At 40.4% G+C, this 21,292-nt stretch overlaps 1 protein-coding gene across 1 annotated transcript; it reads right to left on the reverse strand.

The window, feature by feature from the left end:
* Positions 1-5,364: 5,364 nt before the first annotated feature.
* ADH5 (alcohol dehydrogenase 5 (class III), chi polypeptide) lies at positions 5,365-21,180 on the reverse strand. The gene is made up of 9 exons (XM_027599817.1): positions 21,030-21,180; positions 17,746-17,847; positions 16,093-16,234; positions 15,483-15,570; positions 10,078-10,297; positions 9,666-9,926; positions 8,671-8,806; positions 5,830-5,968; positions 5,365-5,692 (listed from the first exon to the last, which is right to left on the reverse strand). The coding sequence occupies exons 1-9, from the start codon at positions 21,099-21,101 to the stop codon at positions 5,668-5,670; spliced, it is 1,185 nt and encodes a 394-aa protein (XP_027455618.1). The 5' UTR covers positions 21,102-21,180; the 3' UTR covers positions 5,365-5,667.
* Between the last annotated feature and the right edge of the window lie 112 nt (positions 21,181-21,292).

Here is a 21,292-nt window from a genome sequence, read left to right on the forward strand (position 1 = left end):
GAAGAATAGTGGTTTGTATTTGGTGATTTTGAGAAAAAGGAAGCAGGAATAAGGTGGCCTTGGCTACCTGTTACCATCTGCTTTTTATTTTGGGGACTGTGGATGAGCAAAAACAAAACTGTCAGTCTACTGCGATTCTGTGGTTATATTTAAAAATGTGTTAACACTGGTGTATATCTTACTCCAATGTGCCAAAAAGTAAGTGGAACACTTGAGGAAGGGCTTCCTGGAAAGTTACCAGTAATACGTTTGTTACAGCTCAAAGTATTTTAAAAAATTTTTTATGGATGCTTAATCTTTTTACCATTGTAAAGCCTTTAGGAGAGTAATTGCTTACATCTCCTGGGTGCTTAGCCCTTTTACTGTTACCCCAGCCACCTCATCCCACTCCCAAGAACAAACATGCTAACACTTTCCAAAACCCGTAGGTACATCTGTACTTTGGTGTCACCAAGAAGGGCACAAAACCAACAATCAGGACCCCAGGGCTCTGATTTCTCTAATTTTTTACTTGGTTGCATGACTTAAGACAAATCACCATACTTCTGTGTGGAGACCTCCTATTTGTGGAATGATATCATAACTTAGGAACTGTTTTATTCTATGGATGTGACTATAAAACAAATTTGCATTATTTCAGTAGTTGGATCAGGGGACAACAGAAAACTCAGGCTAGAATTTTTAAAACTTCGAGGTCCCAATCCGCAGCTTCCGTCGCCACCGGTGGTTGGGTCGTCGCTGCCCTTGGTCGTGGGATCGTTTTTGGCATCAAGGCCGCAGCACTCGGTGAACGTAATTCAGATTGTTCGTGACCACTGGGTACATATACTTGTGCCCATGGGGTTTGTCCTTGATGTTATCTAGACAGAAAGAATGATGAAAAGCTGACTGCCTTCCGGAACAAAAGTTTGTTGTTTAAAAGGGAATTGAGACCCAATGAAGAAGTCACCTGGAAGTAAAGGCCCCCATGACTGAATTACAGAATGTTCATATTTTAAAAATTAGGAGAGAAATAACACATTCGTTATTAAAAAAAAAAATAAAAAACTTCATTAGTAAATCTGAGCCCTGAGTGATTCTGAGGAAACAAAATAGCCAAGGATAAGAACTTTTAGTATGAAGATGTGTATTAGAGAAAGAGCAGTAGATATTTTAAAGCACATTTTCACTGTTTATCTTGCTTCATATAGCCTGGTTTTGGGAGTCAAGAACATTTGAGTCCATTTTAAACTGGAGGTGGTTCCATGGTGGATTAGCACTCCTTTCTTGAAAAGAACATTTGCAAAATTTATCTCATCACAAGGAATTCTGGTATGATGTCCCCTTTGATAAAAACCAGTCTGCTTGAAAGGCATCCCATCCGCTTTGTGCCCATAAAGAAAAATTCCAGCAAAGGAATTTGTATAATGGAGAACTTTGTATATCCCTGTTCACTTTGTAATTGTTTCCTTAAAGACACAATTCCCTTAGTTCTATGCATTTATCTAAATCTCTCTTGAAATATAATGTTTTCCAAATGTGTTTGTGGTGTACTTTTTCTAAAGGGTATTTGCTGACAAAGAATCTGATCGTGCATATTAACTGAAACATTATTGGCTGAATCCAAAGTTGGTTTTTTTCCTGGGTCATAAAGTGACTCTAGGCCCAAAGTACTGTCAGTTACTTTAGGACTTTGATCACCATCTTAATTGACAGATTGGTAGCCAAGCAGAAAATGTTCTGAAGCATTCTGTGCATGGAAAATATGTTCCCCCATCCCCAGATCAACAAACGTTTTGAGAATTACCAGCTATGTATAATTTTGCATTCAAATGGGATAAATGGAAATAGTATTATGTTTTTTGGAGCATTTTTTGTTTGGTTTAAGTTGCAGACACATGAGCTGGTTCCCTGTGACAGAGTTTTGGATATAATGCAGTTTTCCCCTGCCTCCATCTCCCACAACCTCATCATTCTATATGTTCATACTTTATAGATTGGTTCTCTGCATGTAATAAAGAACTTGTTCCAAGTCAGACATAGTCTGTATATGGACTATCTTACTCCAGTGAACATCAGTAGGGTTAAATAGAATAGCACACCATGCTGAAAATGGATATGCAAACAAGATTTGAAAATGTTAGCTAGGTAGAGGAAGAATTTTCAGTAAAAAGGATGCTTAGTTTTGTTTGTTTTTGCTTTTTTGAGAGAAACTGTGAGCATGAGTGGGGGGAGGGGCAGTGGGAGAGAATCTCAAGCAGACCCCCCTCTGAATGTGGAGCCCGATGCAGGGCCAGTCCCATGACCCATAAGATCACAACTTGAGCCGAAACCAAAAGTTGGACATTTAACCGACTGAGCACCCAGGAGCTGCCAAAGTTAGTTCTTAATACTGTACTTAAAAATACATTTTACTAGCTTTCATGAAATACACAATGGGTTAGCCATTTGTGTTAAAATTATGTATCTGTCCAAGAAAGCAGTTTAAGATACTTAAAAAAAATTCCCAGCAATACTTCTAAAGCGGTAGACTCCTAATTTCGGACAAGATTTGCTGACGTACACAGTGAGTGGGTTTTAGCCGTTTGATCTATACCTTCTTCCAAAACCTATTTTGCCTAGCATTATACAGAACATCCTAGATGCCATCTAAGAGGCTGTATTAAAAGGATCTTGAAAAGGCTTTATAGTCCCATGATCCAAGAATCTTTGTAATAAGGATCTTACAAACTTGATTGCTTCTACTAGTTCTTTGAAGAGAGACAATTGTGCTTTCAGCCAGGAAATGCTCATACTTGTTAAACCGAATTAGCTGGCTCAAGAGTATGTACTTAACTGTGACAGAAATGAGAAGTAAACTCCCTAATTGGCCAGCTACAAGAATTGGAGTTATTTTATATTTTAAAATAGCTTTACTTTCTCACATTGGTGAACATTAAAATGCCATCTCATTTGTGTATACCCTCATTATATGAGAAGAAAAGTAATGGGGATAAAAACTTTTTAAAGAATTACTAGCTCTCCATTATTATCCTACATGTCCATTTTCTTAGTGCAATTGCTCAAGGTAATAATATACTTTGTTCCTGGAACGCTAGGCTAAATCAAACCTGATTAAAAGCCTATTTCTTATAGCTTCGGTAGAAGCTAGTTTTAATTTCTTCTTCCAGTTTTCTCAGGGCAATAGTTTGGGGCCATTTGGGCCCCTAGTGCAACTCCCGCCCTCTAGGTAAAATGAAAAACTAGGTTGCACTACCTGGCCCTACACCAAAGATCCAAAAAGGAGAGGTCCTGACCACAATTGCCACTTTTCTACTTTTCAGTCAACTAAATAGTGCTCAGAAACACCTTTTTATAGGAGCAATTAAGCCACATCGATCAAAAGTATTAAAATAGGGGCGCCTGGGTGGCTGTCATTAAGTATCTGCCTTCGGCTCAGGTCATGATCCCAGGGTCCTGCGATCGAGCCCCGCTTTGGGCTCCCTGCTCCGCGGAAGGCTTGCCTCTCCCTCTCCCACTCCCCCTGCTTGTGTTCCCTCTCTGTGTCTCTAATAAATAAAATCTTTAAAAAAAGTATTAAAACAATAAAAAACACATGGCTTCAATTCAACCAAGAGATCTATGTGCATGGCACATGCAAGGTGCTGATACAGTCGCAATATGCTTTGTGTAATTTTAAAGGATATGCATAAATGGTATTAACATGCATTGAAAATTCTGGGAAGATATATAAACTTAACAGCAGTCAACTTTTTATTGTGGGAGGGGAGTGCTGCTCTTTTCTTATGTAATTTTCTCTCAGATATGTTGTTTTTTTTTTTTTTTCAGTATCAATGGATTACCTGGATGGGAAGACTATGCATCATTTTTGCTTCTTTATATTGCTCAGAAAACGTAAATGTTACTTAAGAGCACCACGAAGACTGATTTGACTATATTAAAACTAAATATAAAATACATTAAAGATATAAAACTGATGAAGGATTGACATCTATAATAACTCCTCTAAAAAGTACTCGGAAAAAGAACTAATCCAATAGAAAAAGGAGCAACGGATGTGAATGGATACTTCACAAAAAAGGAAATACAAATGTACAATAGTACCTTAGTAACTGAGGGGAATGCCAGCTAAACTAACGAAATATCATTTCACGCCCATCTCACTTGCAAAAGTTTTCAACCATTTTGAGGAACAATCTGGCAATTTCTGAAGTCAAGATGTGCTTATTCTATTGACTCTTGAAAAACGCAAGGGTTAGGGCCACTGACCTTCCACGCATTTGAAAATCCATGTATTACTTCTGACTCCCCCAAAACTTTACAAACAGCTTACTTTTCATTGGAAGCCTTAAGAGAACAGTTGATTAACACATTTTTTATATATGTATTATAAACAGTATTCTTACAACAAAGTAAGCTAGAGAGAAAATGTTGAGAAAATACATTTGCAATACCATAATGTAAAAAATCCATGTGTAAGTGGATCTGTGCAGTTCAAACCCATGTTGTTCAAGGGTCAGCTATATATCCTAAGTAACACAATGAACAAGATGTACAATGTTTCACCAGTGTTAGCAGTACAGAAACAGCTCTGGAAGCTGCTTTATGCCATCATTTGGACAGCAGATAAGTTATGTTATTTCATATAACTGAATACTGTTGCACAGTATTAAAATTAGTGAATGAGAGCATCACATGGATTCATCACACAATGAGTAAAAAATGAGAGGTGCAGAATGAGACAGTATCAGGTTTTCAATACCAAAGACTAGAGGGTTAAGGGATATGTACGGTAAAAGTGTAACAATATGCATGAGCGTGAAAAACACCAAATTCTGGGTGGTGAGGAAAAGGATGTGGACAGATAGTTCATAAAAAACCTCTGGAGAGGAAAGGCAATGTGTCCAGAAGTGGTAAACGTTAAGATTTGAAAAAGTGCCTGGGAACTTTGAAATTCAGTATGTATATTTTTTAAATACTTTTGTAAGAGTTCATAGAAGCCGCCACCAACCCACATACACCTTCTTATGCCCAGAAGGTAGTTTCGTCAACGAAGTTTAGCGCCCAGGGTGGGCCAGATGCCGCACTGGGAACTGGGAGAGTGAGTCTAAACAAGGCATGATATCTCTTCTAAAGAATGTAATCTCACAGGGGCTGACTTGGGTTCTGAGTAACTTTGCCCCTGATGGTGAGGATTATCTGTTTTTAGTAAATGGGCCAGCGACTCTTAAAAGCTAAGCAAAAATTACTGAGGATGGAAGAAGGCAAGGTCAGATACTCACCACTGCCCTGTTTCCTCTAGCTTTCCTGTAAAGAATGAAAATTATGGGGACAGGAACCATGAGAACGAATTCAGCATAAAACAGAGATGACAACGTCTACACATACACAGAAATTACTTTTATTATGTTAGGATATTCCTTAATGAGTTGGCAATTATACATGTGAAGGAGAGTTCAGAAAACAGATTTAGGACTGTATTAGCCTTGTCCTTGATTAGAGATTTATGAATTATACAAAAAATATTATTGCCTAGAGTAGGTTACTCTAGAAGTAGTAGTAGAGAAGGTCTAGAAGGTCTAGAATGTCTAAGAGGCTGTGAACTTGGAAGATCTCCCGGCTTGTCTGGCTGTTCCAGCTGGACCACAAGACCTCGGAACAAGGATGAACAGGTTTTCTCTGTTGAATTTAAAGCTTTACAACAGTTCGAATGCTGTAAGAGAAGGAAGCAATAAACAGGTTTTAATGGGTATCTTTTAAGACCACTAAAACTATCTTTTTTTTCCCCTTCCTACATAAACCCTAAATCATTACTACATTTTATAATATAGAGCCAAAGAGGAAGCTTACCTCTTCCCTGAATGCATCAGTTCAAAGGCTTCGTTAATTTGGTCAAAAGACAGATTATGAGTCACAAATTCATCAACCTTTATCTTTTTGGACATATATTCAGACACCAACTTCGGGACACTTTCCACACTCTTCCATCCTAAAAGAAATCATACATCTATTAATTCTCCCAAAAATCTTTACAGTATGCTTATTACTTAGTGGGTGACAGACATTTAAGAGAATAAATTTTATCATGAATTAAAAAGGAATGGAGAACTCCAAAATCAGCAGAGAGGAGGAAGAATTTAATGTATGTCTTTAGTTAAGAAAACAGTAAATGCCTTCTGAGTATTTTCCTTTTTCTGTATTAAGATTTACTAAAATCTCATTAAGTTTTTAGCAAACTGAGACAAAATTTTAAACTATCTAGCACAGAACTCTGGAAGTCTTACACCAAACTTATTTAGGTCCATAACAGAAAGATTTCTGTAATCATGAAATTCAAGGAATAAAACTGATGTGATACATGACTTTATTCCTTTGGTTTTAATGAAATTAGGGATAGCAATGCACCCTAGAAAACTATGAAACTGAAAACAACAGTGGGAAATTTTTAGCTACTTAAGATTTTATTTTATTTTATTTTTTAAAGATTTTATTTATTTATTTGACAGAGAGAGACACCCCGAGAGAGGGAACACAAGCAGGGGGAGTGGGAGAGGGAGAAGCAGGCTTCCCGCTGAGCAGGGAGCCCGATGCGGGGCTCAATCCCAGGACCCTGGGATCATGACCTGAGCTGAAGGCAGACGCTTAACCACTGAGCCACCTAGGCGCCCTAGCTACTTAAGATTTTAAACAAAATCAGGTCCTTCAGTCTTTCACTTATATTGAAAGACATAATAAATCGACAAAGAAGCCTTTCCACCTTTTAAACTAGGGATACCTTGTAGCTCATTTCAAACCTCTTTTGAGCCTTTTCCAAACCTCCCTCCTTCTATCTTCTACCAATTATTCTTCCCCTAAAAATTGTGGGGCTTTTTCTTTCTTTCTTTTTTTTTAAAGATTTATTTGACAGAGAGACACAGAGAGAGAGTGAACACAAGCAGGGGGCAGTGTGAGAGGGAGAAGCAGGCTTCCCGCTGAGCAGGGAGCCCGATGCGGGGCTCAATCCCAGCACCCTGGGATCATGACCTGAGCCGAAGGCAGATGCTTAACTGACTGAGCCACCCAGGTGCCCCTTTTCCTTTTTTTTAAAAAAAATTATATTTATATAATATTGATTGATTGTAGGCTCCATGCCCAACATGGGGCTTGAACACATGACCCCAAGATCAAGTCACATGCTCTACCCACTAAGCCAGCCAGGCACCCCTTTCTCCTTTAAATCTCCTGGTAACTGAGACAAGTACAGCCACCACTATTCTCTAGACCAAAACTTCTATTTCCATCTATGGGTCATATTTTAACAACACCCATTGGGCCCTAATGCTCCAGCTTATTTCCCAACCAGCATGAGCTGGGAGGACGAGGCTCCCGTGAGAGGTTAGGATCAAACCCCCTGGCTCAGTCTCCCACGCTCAGAATGCCCTTTCCAATATAGTTAAGGACCTGGGAGGATGTGTGGCCTTAAAAGTCTATTCTAAGATACTCAGGTGAAGCATACATCTAGTTGGAAAGGCAAGTTTGGTCAGCTTTACATTTCTTTTTTAATAGAAAAAAATTTTTTTTTTAAGATTTTATTATTTGAGAGAGAGAGAGAGAGCTCACTCACCTGAGTCGGCAGAGGGGCAGAGGTAGAGAGAAAGAGAATCTGCAAGCAGACTGAGCTGAGCCCGATGTAGGGCTTTATCTCACAACCCTGAGATCATGACCTGACCTGACACCAAGAGTCAGACACTTAACGGACTGCACCATGAAGGCGCCCCTTGACATTTTTTTATGCTGAATTCTATAGTATAAAGACAGAAAACTTTGGCTAAACCCCTCATACTTTCCTGATCTTTTCCTCTGGCCTTCAAAAAAGTGGACATAATATGAGGATGGGGATCTTAAGAGACTCTTTGTTAAATACAGATTAAAAACTCATGCAATGTGATTTTTCCCCCTAAGAGGATGGTGAGAATATAAATGTATATATATACATATAGGTGTGTGTATCTATAGATATATATATTTAAAAACCTATAAAAACGTTAGATTTCATTCATTCATAATTGTTGGGATATAAAAGCATGATTTGTGCTTCCTAGCTGAGCAACCACGGAAAAGATGGAAATGATTTTTCAGCAATCCACCAGTAGTTAGGCAACCCCAACCAACCGTGTACTTTTTAGGATCACAAAAGGGAAAAATGATCAGTCTGGCAGCTTTTCAATTCTGTTATAAGGTTTGGTCTAATACGGTATTTTCAGTTTAAGACTTTGTATTGGTTACTGCTGAAGTCAGTACTATGTAGACAGAGGTACAATCACATCCAGTGAAAACTACACTTGGGAAAAATGAGGAGAAATGCCAATAACCCATTTAAGTCCACAACATAGCAATGTGGCTGACACTGTTGTTTGTGTACCCTGGAGCCACCTTCTCACTCCTGCCCTACCCCCAACTATTTCCTCATCAACAGGATACTGATTTTTGTGTGTGTAAAAAGGGATCTCATGCTTCAGAGGAAGTTGAGCATCAACCTAGCCCCAGAGGTGAATAGTGATTGAATAGAAAACCCTCTTATTAAAATAACTATGCAACAACTTATGATGAGAAGGTAGTCCATGAAAATTCTTGTTAAAACAAATCAGCCTGAGATGAAAATTCTGCCAATGGAAATAACAAAAGAGAAAATGTGCTCACGCACTGAATTACCTCCAAAGGCAGTGCCTTTCCACACGCGGCCTGTTACCAGCTGAAATGGGCGAGTGGCGATTTCTTCACCCGAAGCAGCTACCCCGACTATGACGCTGACGCCCCAGCCTTTGTGGCAGGCCTCCAGCGCGGCTCTCTGCAGACAGGGGCAGGATCGAATCACACAGGTCAGTGCATTCTGCTGAGAATATCAGCAAAGTAGCTTTGGGAGGAAAGAGTGGTGGCACAGAGCTTCTAAAAAAATCACACAAAGCGATCACACTGACTATTTGGTAAATGTAATTTCATTCAACGGTTTTTAAAAAAAAATTATTAACCTGGCTAAATATTAACACAAAATGAAAGAATTTAAGGCTTTTATTTGCTGTCTAGCTTTTTTTTTTTTAAAGATTTTATTTATGTATTTGACACAGAGACAGAGCACAAACTGGGGGCAGGGGAGCGGCAGGCAGAGGGAGAAGCAGGCTCCCTGCTGAGCACGGAGCCCGACATTGGGGCTCGATCCCAGGACCCTGGGATCATGACCTGAGCCGGAGGCAGACGCTTAACCTACTGAGCCACCCAGGCGCCCCTTGATGTCTAGTTTTTCAAATAAATTCTAGTTCAAAATTCTAAAGACTTTAATAAAGGAAGCAGGTGGAGAACAGTAATACTCCTGCTGAGCATCTACTCTGTGTCAAGGAGGTATCATTACTGTCTGCATTTTACACAAGAGGAAACTGAGCTTTAGAGAAGTTGTTGCTCGAGGTTAGTAAAGTGGATGTACAGCTAACCCCTGAACAACACACAGGGGTTGGGGCGCCCACCCCCCGTGCGGTCGAAAATTCACATATAACTATTGATTCCCCCAAAATTTAACCAACAGCCTACTATTGACTGGGAGCCTTACCAATACTATAAATAGTCAATTAACACATATTTTGTGTATGTATTACATGCTCTATTCTTACAATAAAGCTAGAAAAAGAAAAAAAAATGAAGCAAAAAACACTTACCATGACTTTCACGTTACCAATACACTCGAAGGAATAGTCCACCCCCCCATCAGTCATTTCAATGAGCACTTCCTGGATGGGTTTATTGAAGTCCTGGGGGTTAATACATTCAGAGGCTCCAAACTTCATGGCCCTTGCAAATGTATCTTTATTGATGTCCACACCAATGATCCGGGATGCACCAGCCACCTTACAGCCCATGACAGCCGCCAGTCCAACTCCTCCTAGGCCAAAGATGGCACAAGTAGAGCCAGGCTCCACCTAACAGGAAAGACAGTCTATTAGGTACTCGTTGCACAAGTGTCAAGGAAATCACTAGGTTTCTTACACACCGGGCCAAGTTCACTATTCTAGCAAAGCTTTGTTGTATCAAATCAGAAGGCAGAAGCTAAAATCCAGGCCAATCTCTTACCTTGGCAGTGTTCACAGCAGCACCATAACCAGTTGAAATGCCACAACCCAGAAGGCAGACTTTATCCAAAGGTGCTAAAGGATCAATTTTAGCAACAGAGATATCAGCCACAACTGTATATTCAGAAAATGTGCTGGTTCCCATGTAATGTAAAATTGTCTTTCCTTTGCAAGTAAATCTGCTAGTACCATCTGGCATTAATCCTTTCCCCTGAGTAACTCTAAAGAAAATAAAAAAGGAAAAAGGCAGGGTAAATCAGGTTTCCCAAAATGCACAGGAAAAAGAAATCAATTTTAAATATGACAGATAGACAGAAAAGTGTACTAAGACCCAAAGTCTAATTTCTTTTTTTTTTTTTTTTTTAAAGATTTATTTTAGGGGGTGCCTGGGTGGCTCAACTGGTTAACGACTGCCTTCGGTTCAGGTCATGATCCCGAGGTCCCAAATCGTGTCCCACATCAGGCTCCCTGCTCAGTGGGGAGTCTACTTCTCCCTCTGACCCCCTCCCCTCTCATGCTCTCTCTCTCACATAAAAAAAAAAAAATTTATTTTAGAGAGATAGACAGCACGCGCACGCTCCAGAGAGACCATGTGCACACATGAGCGGGAGGGGCAGAGGGAGAGGAAGAACTCAAGCAGACTCCGTGCTTAGCATGGAGCCCAATGTGGGGCTCATCTCACGACCCTGAGATCATGACCTGAGCTGAAAACAAGAGTTGGGACACTTAACCAACTGCGTCACCCCAGGCAACCTCCAAAGTCTAATTTTTTTTTTTTTTAAAGATTTTATTTATTTGAGAGAGAATGGAGAGAGGGCACATGAGAGGCGGGAGGGTCAGAGGGAGAAGCAGACTCCCTACTGAGCAGGGAGCCCGATGTGGGACTCAATCCTGGGACTCCAGGATCATGACCTGAGCCGAAGGCAGTCGCCCAACCAACTGAGCCACCCAGGCGCCCCCCAAAGTCTAATTTCTAATGTATTAATAATTTAGCATCTTTCAAGAAACAGTCAACAAAACCAAAAGACAACCGACAGAATGGGAGAAAATATTTGTAAATGACATATCAGATAAAGGGCTAGTATCCAAAATCTATAAAGAACTTATCAAACTCAACACCCAAAGAACAAATAATCCAATCAAGAAATGGGCAGAAGACAGGAACAGACATTTTTCCAAAGAAGACATCCAAATGGCCAACAGGCACATGAAAAAGTGCTCAACATCGCTCGGCATCAGGGAAATCCAAATCAAAACCTCAATGAGATACCACCCACCAGTCAGAATGGCTAAAATTAACAAGTCAGGAAACGACAGATGTTGGCGGGGATGCGGAGAAAGGGGAACCCTCCTACACTGTTGGTGGGAATGCAAGCTGGTGCAACCACCCTGGAAAATAGTATGGAGGTTCCTCAAAAAGTTGAAAATAGAGCTACCCTACAATCCAGCAATTGCACTACTGGGTATTTACCCCAAAGATACAAATGTAGGGATCCGAAGGGGTACGTGCACCCCAATGTTTATAGCAGCAATGTCCACAATAGCCAAACTGTGGAAAGAGCCAAGATGTCCACCGACAGAAAATGGATAAAGAAGATGTGGTATATATACACAATGGAATATTATGCAGCCATCAAAAGGAATGAGATCTTGCCATTTGCAACAACGTGGATGGAACTGGAGGGTGTTATGCTGAGCGAAATAAGTCAATCAGAGAAAGACATGTATCATATGACCTCACTGATATGAGGAATTCTTAATCTCAGGAAACAAACTGAGGTTTGCTGGAGTGGTGGGGGTGTGGGAAGGATGGGGTGGCTGGGTGATAGACATTGGGGAGGGTATGTGCTATGGTGATCGCTGTGAATTGTGCAAGACTGTTGAATCACAGATCTGTACCTCTGAAACAAATAATGCAATATATGTTAAGAAAAAAAAAAGAAGATAGCAGGAGGGGAAGAATGAAGGGGAGTAAATCAGAGGGGGAGACAAACCAGGAGAGACGATGGACTCTGAAAAACAAACTGAGGGTTCTAGAGCGGAGGGGGTGGGGGGATGGGTTAGCCTGGTGATAGGTATTAAAGAGGGCACGTTCTGCGTGGAGCACTGGGTGTTATGCACAAACAATGAATCATGGAACACTACATCAAAAACTAATGATGTAATGTATGCTGATTAACATAACAATAAAAAATAAAAAAAAATAATATAACATCTTTCGGCAATGCCTTATTAGGGAAACTTAAGAAAGACTTCTACCCTTACGTATCTTTTCCAACATTCAATATCTTTCTTGATCTTACTGTTGGGTATTGAAATAAATTTTACAGATACAACTTATGGATCAGATGAAAATAATTTTAAAATTCCGTCATAAAACTGTGAGCAAATATAACTTCTGAAAGCACAGAGCCAAAACCAGAATCTTCCCAAGCAGAGATTATGAACAATTATGCAGATCCGGTGATGAAAATAGGTAGCCACACTGGCTAATTTAGATCTTTCAGGAGGCTTTTTTTTTCAAAACAGTCCTCAAGGATTCAAGTTATCTTTTCTTTCTCTTTGTTTTTTGCCTGTGTAGTTGGTAACACTAATGAAGGATGAAGAAAAAAAACCTCACAAAGGCAACCAGTATGATAAATGGTATTGAAAATTATTTTTGACATTCTAAATAGATAGGTAACGTAATGTCCTGCTTAGGAGTACAGGCCCTAAAGTCAAACATAGTTGGGTTCAAATCCCATGTGATCTTGGGCCAGTTAACTAACCTCTGTGCCTTAGTTTCCTTACTAGAAAATGGAGAGACACAATAATATCTTCCTTATAGATTGCTATAAAAACCAAATGTTATATAAGGCATTAACATTGTGCCTGGCACAGGGTGCTTTATATGTTATTTTTAGTAAAAACAACACACTATAATTTGATGTACATTCTTACGCTAATCTTTTGGAATACACAGAATAGACAAATACACAGATGAAAAGAAAATGGATTGCCTTTAGACTCAAGAGTAAATACATTTCCTTTCAGAGAAAAACATGACCAGAAACAAAAAACTATGTGACAAAGCTCTACCACAAATAACTTAAACCTTCAAGAGAGCAACTTAAGTTTGTTTAGCCTTCCTTAATGTAAGAAATCACTTCTGTCCCAGAGGACTTTCTTGAACAAAAGGTGACATGGGACACATTTTATGCTTTGAAAGAACTTGTCCCTCGAAAATGCTACAGCCAGCCACAAAAAGCCCATTACCATTATTATACTTGATAGGTCCCAAGCTTTTAAACAGTGTTTGAAATTACCTTTCAAAACAAAATTTATTTTGGTTCTAGCTTTGCCAAAACTAACTGGACTTAATGTTATAAAGTAAATGGAATCTTGTTTCCCAAAAATATAAACTAATTTTGTCAATGGCACTAGAAAACAAATGTAAGAACACGTGGATTTTCCGTATGTGACTCAATCTTCTAGGTCATGGATCCAATTCCAATGTGTGTGTGGGGGTGTGTTCCCTCACACACAACACTGAACAATTCTTGGACACCAGCAGGGTGTCTGAGAATTCAACTCAATTCTAACACCAACTACCTGGAGAGAGCCATCAGGTTCCACAGGTTAAGGGCTCAGTCCTACAAGACTGCCCCCTACCCTCCACTTCAGAAGCCAGCTACAAGCTCCAGGCTGTTAATCAGTGTTTTTTTTTTTTTTTTAATTTTATTTGACAGAGAAAGAGAGTGCATGCACGTGCGCATACAAGTTGGGGCAGGGGCAGAGGGCGAGGCAGAGAATCTCAGGCAGACTCGGCGCTGAGTGCAGATCCTGCCACAGGGCTTGACCTGAGCTGAAACCAAGGAAGCTCAACTGACTGAGCCACCCAGGTGCCCCAAGTTACCTATGCTTCTGACCCAGAGGCTACAGATCAGAGGTTCCAAAGACTTCCTCCTTAGGTTCTTTTAATTCCTCAGAGCAGCTCATAGAACTCATGGAAACACTTACATTATTAAAGGATATGATAAAGAATATGAATCAACAGCCAGGTGAAGAGATGCATAGGAGGTATGGGGAAAAGCTGAGGAGCTACCACAGGCTCTACAGGTAAGTCACTCTCCCCAATCTCCACGTGTTCAATAGCCCCAAAACTCTCTGAACTCAGTCCTTTTGGGGTTTTATGGAAGCTTAATTATAATTATGATTGACTGTCATTGGCCACTGACTGATTCAACCTCAAGAGCCCCTTTTCCCTTACCAAAGGCCAGGCCATCCACAGGTTTCCTAATGGTTTTCCAAAAGTCACCTTCACTAATGAAACAAAGACACCTTTATAGCCCACATCACAGGAAATTCCAAGGGTTTTAGTAGCTATGAGCCAGAAACCATGGCAGAACACCAAATACATATGAGAAATATAAATTTGGTCATCTAAATGAAATCACAGTATTACACTCAGCAATTCCAATCCTAGGAAAATACCCAAGAGAAAGTAGTGCATATATTCACTAAAAGATATACCCAAGAATGTTCACGGCGGCATGAATCATGACAGCCCCAAACATTTAAGGAGCAACTTTAGTGTCCATCAACAGGGGAATGGATAAATAGAGATGAAGGAATGAAATGTGGCACAGCAACAAAAGAACTGATGCACGGAGCAACTTGGATACATCTCACAGACATTATGAACGAAAGAACCCAGACAAAAGGGCACATAGTATGTGATTCTATTTATATGGAGTCCTGTAGCAAAAGAAATCAGAACAGTGGTTCCCTTTGAGGGAGGCAGGTAGTGACGTGGAAGGGATACGAATGACTGTAGGGTGCTTGGAAGGTTCTCTATCTAACCGTTAGGTGAGTATATACATAACAATTCGTGGAGCATACACTTAAGATTTCTAGACTAAGTACTTTATTACATATGTTCTACCTCAGTAAGAAGAGTAAAAAAAGGGGAATACAAGAAGATCTTAAATTGCCTGTATTAAGGTAAGTGCTGCTACCTTACTACAATAAAATAACCACCTTTTCTGTGTCAAGGGGTTATGTTATCTCTTGTTATCTTCCTAGGAACCTTATGAGTTTTATTACTTGGATTTCACAGACAATAAAATGGCTCATAAAAATGATTTCCTTTGATTCTGTAAGCATGTCCCTCCTTAATTTCTATTTTGGCAAATTTAGCCCAGTGTTATGGAAGGAGAATGGGTTCAGAAAATTCTGTTTTATCCAATAGTTGATATTGGGTAAATCACTTAATCTGAGTCTTAATTTTCTCATCTATGAAAATGGGGATACCAGTGATAATGAGGCTGCCATAAAGCTGAAATGAAATAATTCATGTAGAATATTCTGGATAGACTGCCACAGAATTACTTACTATTTTAAGAATAAAATAATAAAGATACTAACCTTATCTTCTGGCAAAGGTTTGTTTTAGGGTTTAGACAAAATTTGCATTCTCCACACTGTGGGATGTAAAGTGGGATGACAGTATCACCTGGGAGACAAATGCAAAGACATTACCCTGAATAGGGAGCATCTGTTTCTAAATGGATACATCAGCCCCTGCAAACTTCCACACCTGTCAACTCATGTGGCTTTACAAAGTTAACAACTTCAACTTAGAACTTTACCTACATAACATCATTCACACACTGACTATACAAGAAATACAAGTTTTCAAAATTTTGACTGAAACGAAGCTCTTAAAATTGTAACTGGAAAACAAGGTCATGGGCTTCAAAATACTGACTCACTGATGAATCTTTAAAAATTTTTGTTTAACTGGTCAAAACTGGCTTTGGAAATAAATACTTTCAGATGAACAGTAGTCTGCAAAATCCAAAAGGAAAAAACCTCTCAAATATTTGTGCTTCCCAGATAAGGAATAAAATCATTGACAAATGACTCAGGTGATAACTTGTTCACGAAGAAACAATGTATCGCTTAATGGAAATGTAATTCCCTTGCAGAAATAAGTTGAAATTATGAAATTAAGTGGTTCAAATATCCTCCTTACCTGCCTTCAGCTTAGTAACTCCTTCGCCAACACTTTCCACAATTCCAGCACCTTCATGTCCCAGGATCACTGGAAAACTCCCTTCAGGATCAGCCCCACTGAGGGTATAGGCATCGGTGTGGCAAACTGCAGTAGCAATAATCTAGGAGAATATTAAAGGGCGTCTAAGTGTGTTTGCATGCAATTCAGAGTGAGATATAGGTCAAAGGCATTTTTAATACCCTATTTCACTGATTCTAAGATACATTTCTTTGATATTTTAACCTCTTTAAAATCAACACGTGCTTATAATCTGTGGCATCTTAACAATTAGAATTGACAGTTTTTAGTGATCCATAAAAGTGATGGTGTGTTTATATGCAAAGGAAATGGTACATCTATCTCCTTTCCAGTGCAGGCTAGCAAGAGCAGGTAAACACGGTGATTTTATGGGCACTGTGCCTCCAGGTGTGGAGAGGAACCACTGAAAGCACAGAAAAGAAATCCCGGAGGGATACCTGGGCGGCTCAGTTGGTTAAGTGTCTGCCTTCGGCTCAGGTCATGATCCCAGGGTCTTGGGATCGAGCCCTGCATTGGGCTCCCTGCTCAGCGGGGAGTCTGCTTCTCTCCCTCTGCCACTCCCCTGCTTGTGCTCTCTCAAATAAATAAAATCTTAAAAAAAAGAAATTGTGGAGTGTTTATATTTATGCTTCTTTGTTTCTCACCCATATACCTGCTATTTGTTAGTAGTTTCCCATACAGCTCATCTTGGTACATCCCAGGACACAGTTTCTTTTTTAAGTGGCAAAAATCACAATCAGGTTAATTTCTGAACTTAGAGAAAAATGTATTAACTGTATAAGATTTCAGATTCCTGGGTCCGGGTTGAAAAGGATTTTGAAAAGTTATTTGGCTGTGGGCTCCTACACTTATGATTCCTGGGAGCACAAGTGTTTGGAGGTGGGATGGGGAAAGTATACTCTAATTCACAGCAAAAAAAGCTTACCTTTTCTAGAATGTTAGTTTTATTCAATGGTCACTAAAGTATTACCTTTACATCAAAACAACAGAGTAGAACGCTAAAAATATCCAGGTGGCTGCCTTGTGCAATATCCCTCTCTCCACAGGTAACTAACTTCCTTTCTCTGCCACAGCAGAGGTTGAGCAGGACTAGACTGATGGCTCCCCTGAACCAAGGCCTTGCCTGCAAGTTTCAGTACATTTTAAAGCTCTCTAAGCAAGTGGAGTTCACTTGCTTGTTGCTCCAGTCAAATCAGGAGCCTCTTCCCAAATCTTATTTGAAACTGCCTCTAATGAGACTGAAGACCAATTCTACTTTTGTTTCTAATGTGTCATCATTCGTTTTAAGTCACGGGATCAGGAGAAAGGAGAGCATCTTACAAATTCATCTTAAACACGGGCTATGGAAGATAAATTGCAATACTCCAGTGATCCGTGGGGAAAGCTGCTGAGCTCAACATCAAAGCTAAAAAGACGGAGAGGAGTGCTGCAAAAGTGAAGGGGGTAAAATAAGAGGATGTTGTGATTCTAAGGTTGGATGAGTTTCAATACCTTCTCCTTGACACTGGCCTTTGGGGTTTATCCTCAGAGGATTCATCTACCCAGAGACCTAATTGTAAGTCTTCTCTTCCAGTGCCTTAGATGTGTCATTACCTTAATTCGAACCTCATGAGCCTTTGGGGGTGCCACCTCCACCTCCTCTATACAGAGAGGCTTCCCTGCCTCCCAGGCAACTGCAGCCTTGCACTTGATAACCTGAAATGGGGACAAAAGAGAGGAAGTTGTTTATCCTCTTGCACTAATAATGAACTCCTTATTAATTTAGATCCTGACGAATGCTAATCTTAGAAAGTAGATCACACAATCACAAAAAACTCTACACCTCGAAGTGATATGGAGAACTGTTTTGCATGTTTTTAGAGTTCATACAAATAATGTTCACTAAAAGAATTTAATTGAGATGACCACATGGTCAGATATGAAAGCCTCTTTTGGTTAAGCAGTTTTATTAATCAAGTATTTAATGGCCTTCTACAATGCATAAGCAGGAGCATATCAAGAATACAGATTCCAGGGGCGCCTGGGTGGCTCAGTCGTTAAGCGTCTGCCTTCGGCTCAGGTGATGATCCCAGGGCCCTGGGATCGAGCCCCACATCGTGCTCCCTGCTCAGCAGGGAGCCTGCTTCTCCCTCTCCCACTCCCTCTGCTTGTGTTCCCTCTCTCGCTGTGTCTCCCTCTGTCAAATAAATAAATAAAATCTTAAAAAAAAAATACAGATTCCAGGGGCGTCTGGGTGGTTCAGTGGGTTAAGTGCCTGCCTGCGGCATGGGTCATCATCTCAGGCTCCTGGGACTGAGCCCCATGTTGGGCTCCCTGCTCAGCAGGGAGTCTGCTTGTCCCTCTCCCTTTGCCCCTCATCCCTGCTCACGCTCTCTCCCCCTTGCTCTGCTCTCTAATAAATAAATAAAATCTTTAAAAAAACAAAAAGAATACAGGTTCCAAGACAATCGGATTAAGGTCTGGCACAGGATCCAAAGAATCTGAATGCTTAACATATACCCTAGAGTATTTCTAAATTACACACAGTAAGAGATTAACAATAAAATAGAACAATTATATTCTAAGTTATGTGAATATGGTCTCTCTCTCAAAATATCTTATCGTACTGCATGCAGTCATCCTTCTTGTGATGATGTGAGATGACGACGTGAAGTGAGTGACATAGGCATTGTGATGTAGCGTTAGGCTACTATTGACTTTCTGATAATGGGTCAGAAGGACGATCACCTGCTTCCGGATTGTAGTTGACCTTGGGTAACTGAAACAGCAGATAAGGTGGGGGGGGGGGGAGGGGACTACTGTATAATGGATTAAATTTTTATTCAATTTCAATGTGGCAACTAGAAAAATAAAAATTACATATGGGACTTGTATTATATTTCTATAGCATAGCACTGCCTTAGAAATTCTAGTCAGTACACTCCTCCTTTACCAGAGAATCAGGTGTAATGAGAAGAGTTAAAAATTTTTTTTTTAATTGAAATATAGTTAACACTGAATATTATATTAGCTTCAGGTGTACAACATGGTGATTTGATGTTTATATACATAAGGAAATGATCACCACGGGTAGGTCTAGTTATCATCTGTCACCATACAAAGTTATTACAATATTTTATTGACTTTATTCCCAATGCTGTACATTTCCATGACATTTTTATAAGTGGAAGTTTGAACCTCTTAATCTCTTTCACCTATTTTACCCCCCCCACCCCCACAGGGAAGTTTGATTAGTTCACATAATGCTTATAAATTGTGTTGACAGAATAAAGGTTGCAAACTGCTGGGTTTATAGGAGACAAACTTGAAAGTCAACAATTCCAATAACTAAGTTAAAGGGAGAGGCATAAAGTGCTCCTGCACTAAGTGGAGAAAGAGAGTTAAATTTGGTTGGTGGGTTTGAAAAAACTTCATTTTTAACTAGGATACCAAAGGATGAGAAAGAGTTACAAATAATGATAAAACACGTACAATTACAAAAAGCTATCGTGAGAAGTAAATGAAAATGAACATAAAGTCCCTAATACAGTCCTTGGCATTGTGTAGCTTTGCAAAAACAAATCAATATTTATTAGCAGAACAGAGTGGAGGAAAAGGAGAGTTGAACTATATACAGAGATGAGTGGCTTGTGTCAACTGGTGAGGCTGGAAATTACTGCTTTTAAAATTAAAGTGTAAATATTAAATCTGATGGTGAAAAAATTCAGACATTGCATTAGAATCTGTTTTCAATGCAATGTACCATAAATCTCAAAACAAAGTCCCAAAGGTCAAATTCAGAATAGTCATGGATCCTAGAGAACTTAAGCAACATGAATAAATAATTCATCTATAATCTAAGCTTTTATGCCCCTTCCCCTCATTTCAGGAATGTTTGAAAGATTAACCTCTTCTTTCAATGACAATTCTAAGCAAAACAAAGCTCTGCCCTAGATCCACAGGCAAAGGTCCTACTTCAACATTTGAACTATCACAGGATTATAATTTTTCACCTTCTCCGAATAAAGGCACTTAGTAATAAGGAAAACTTGCCAATTTGTTAGGTCTAAAAGATCTAGAGTTCACCATTTCTTCTCAACCTCAACATTTAAGGTCCTAAATCTTTCTAGAAAATTTCTAAAGTTTGCAAAACATTAAAACACTAAATAACTTTAAACTGATTATTCATATATTTCTGCCTTTTATTGTCTAATGTATATTTCAGGAACCTGGAATAGTTCCTCGCACAGGGACAGACCTGGACCGGAATCCTGGCTATCTTAAAAGTGACCACTAAGCACGCCAAACCTCTAAAGCCTCAATTTTTGGTCTGTAAAATGGAGACAATACCTCATAGAAGCGTCACGGGAAGATTAAAAGGATATAAACTTCTGGTGCCTTAAATGCTCAGAAATGTTACTACTGAAAGGGACCTACGGGTCTTCCCAAATACATTCTTTGGTATCCCCATAATTGTTCAATTATGAATTACAACCATGAAACACAGCAACCTTAAGCGTTAGGAGCGCGGGTTCTGTTACGTGCAAGAATGACCCCAGGCAAGTTATTTTAGCATACGCAAAGCACTAGCGCTCCTAAACCACTTCTAGCAGGAAACCGCCCCCCCCGCCCCCACTCTCCGGTTCTCCCCACCCCCCACCTCACTCCGCTGCCCCAGAAGCAGCAAAACCTTTTCAAGTAAAGAACCGAAACAAAGATTCTTTCCCTTCCTTCCCGTAGAGCAGCTCGCCCAAGGTACCGTTTCGGATCCGGCAGCTCATGCCTGTCTACGGGCCGAGCCCCGCGAGCCCCGCGCAGTTAGCGGCCCAGTTCCATCCTACGCTTTCCCTCTGTTCCCTCCTTCCTTGGAGTAGGTCGCCCAGCACCGCCAGGCCTACCTGCACAGCCATGGCCTCCGACTCGGTCAGCGAATGGCGAACATCCGGGGTGGGACCCACCGTACTGGGCATGGGGGCGGGGAGAGCCCCTGGCGCAGGGGGCGTGGCATGGGCGGGGAGTGCTCCTGGCGCGGTCCCGCCTCCGCCCGCACGGGGGCGAAGCGTGAACGCGGGGTTTGCTGGGCGGGCTGTGGGCGCGAGGGGCGGGGCCTGAGCTTGGCGCGGCCGGCGCTCTAGCGCGCGACCAGGTGGTTTCGGCTCTG

The sequence above is a fragment of the Zalophus californianus genome, chromosome 2 (genome assembly GCF_009762305.2).
Source record: "Zalophus californianus isolate mZalCal1 chromosome 2, mZalCal1.pri.v2, whole genome shotgun sequence".
Taxonomy (NCBI): Eukaryota; Metazoa; Chordata; class Mammalia; order Carnivora; family Otariidae; genus Zalophus; species Zalophus californianus.

Bases quoted from the DNA above. Each gene is read 5' to 3' on its own strand.
- ADH5 (XM_027599817.1), bottom strand. From the start codon at position 21,101: ATGCCCAGTACGGTGGGTCCCACCCCGGATGTTCGCCATTCGCTGACC. The intron at 17,848-21,029 runs GTAGGCCTGGCG...TCCCCATTTCAG, and splicing joins CGGAGGCCATGGCTGTGCAG to GTTATCAAGTGCAAGGCTGC. The intron at 10,298-15,482 runs GTTAGTATCTTT...TATTTTCTTTAG, and splicing joins AACCTTTGCCAGAAGATAAG to AGTTACTCAGGGGAAAGGAT.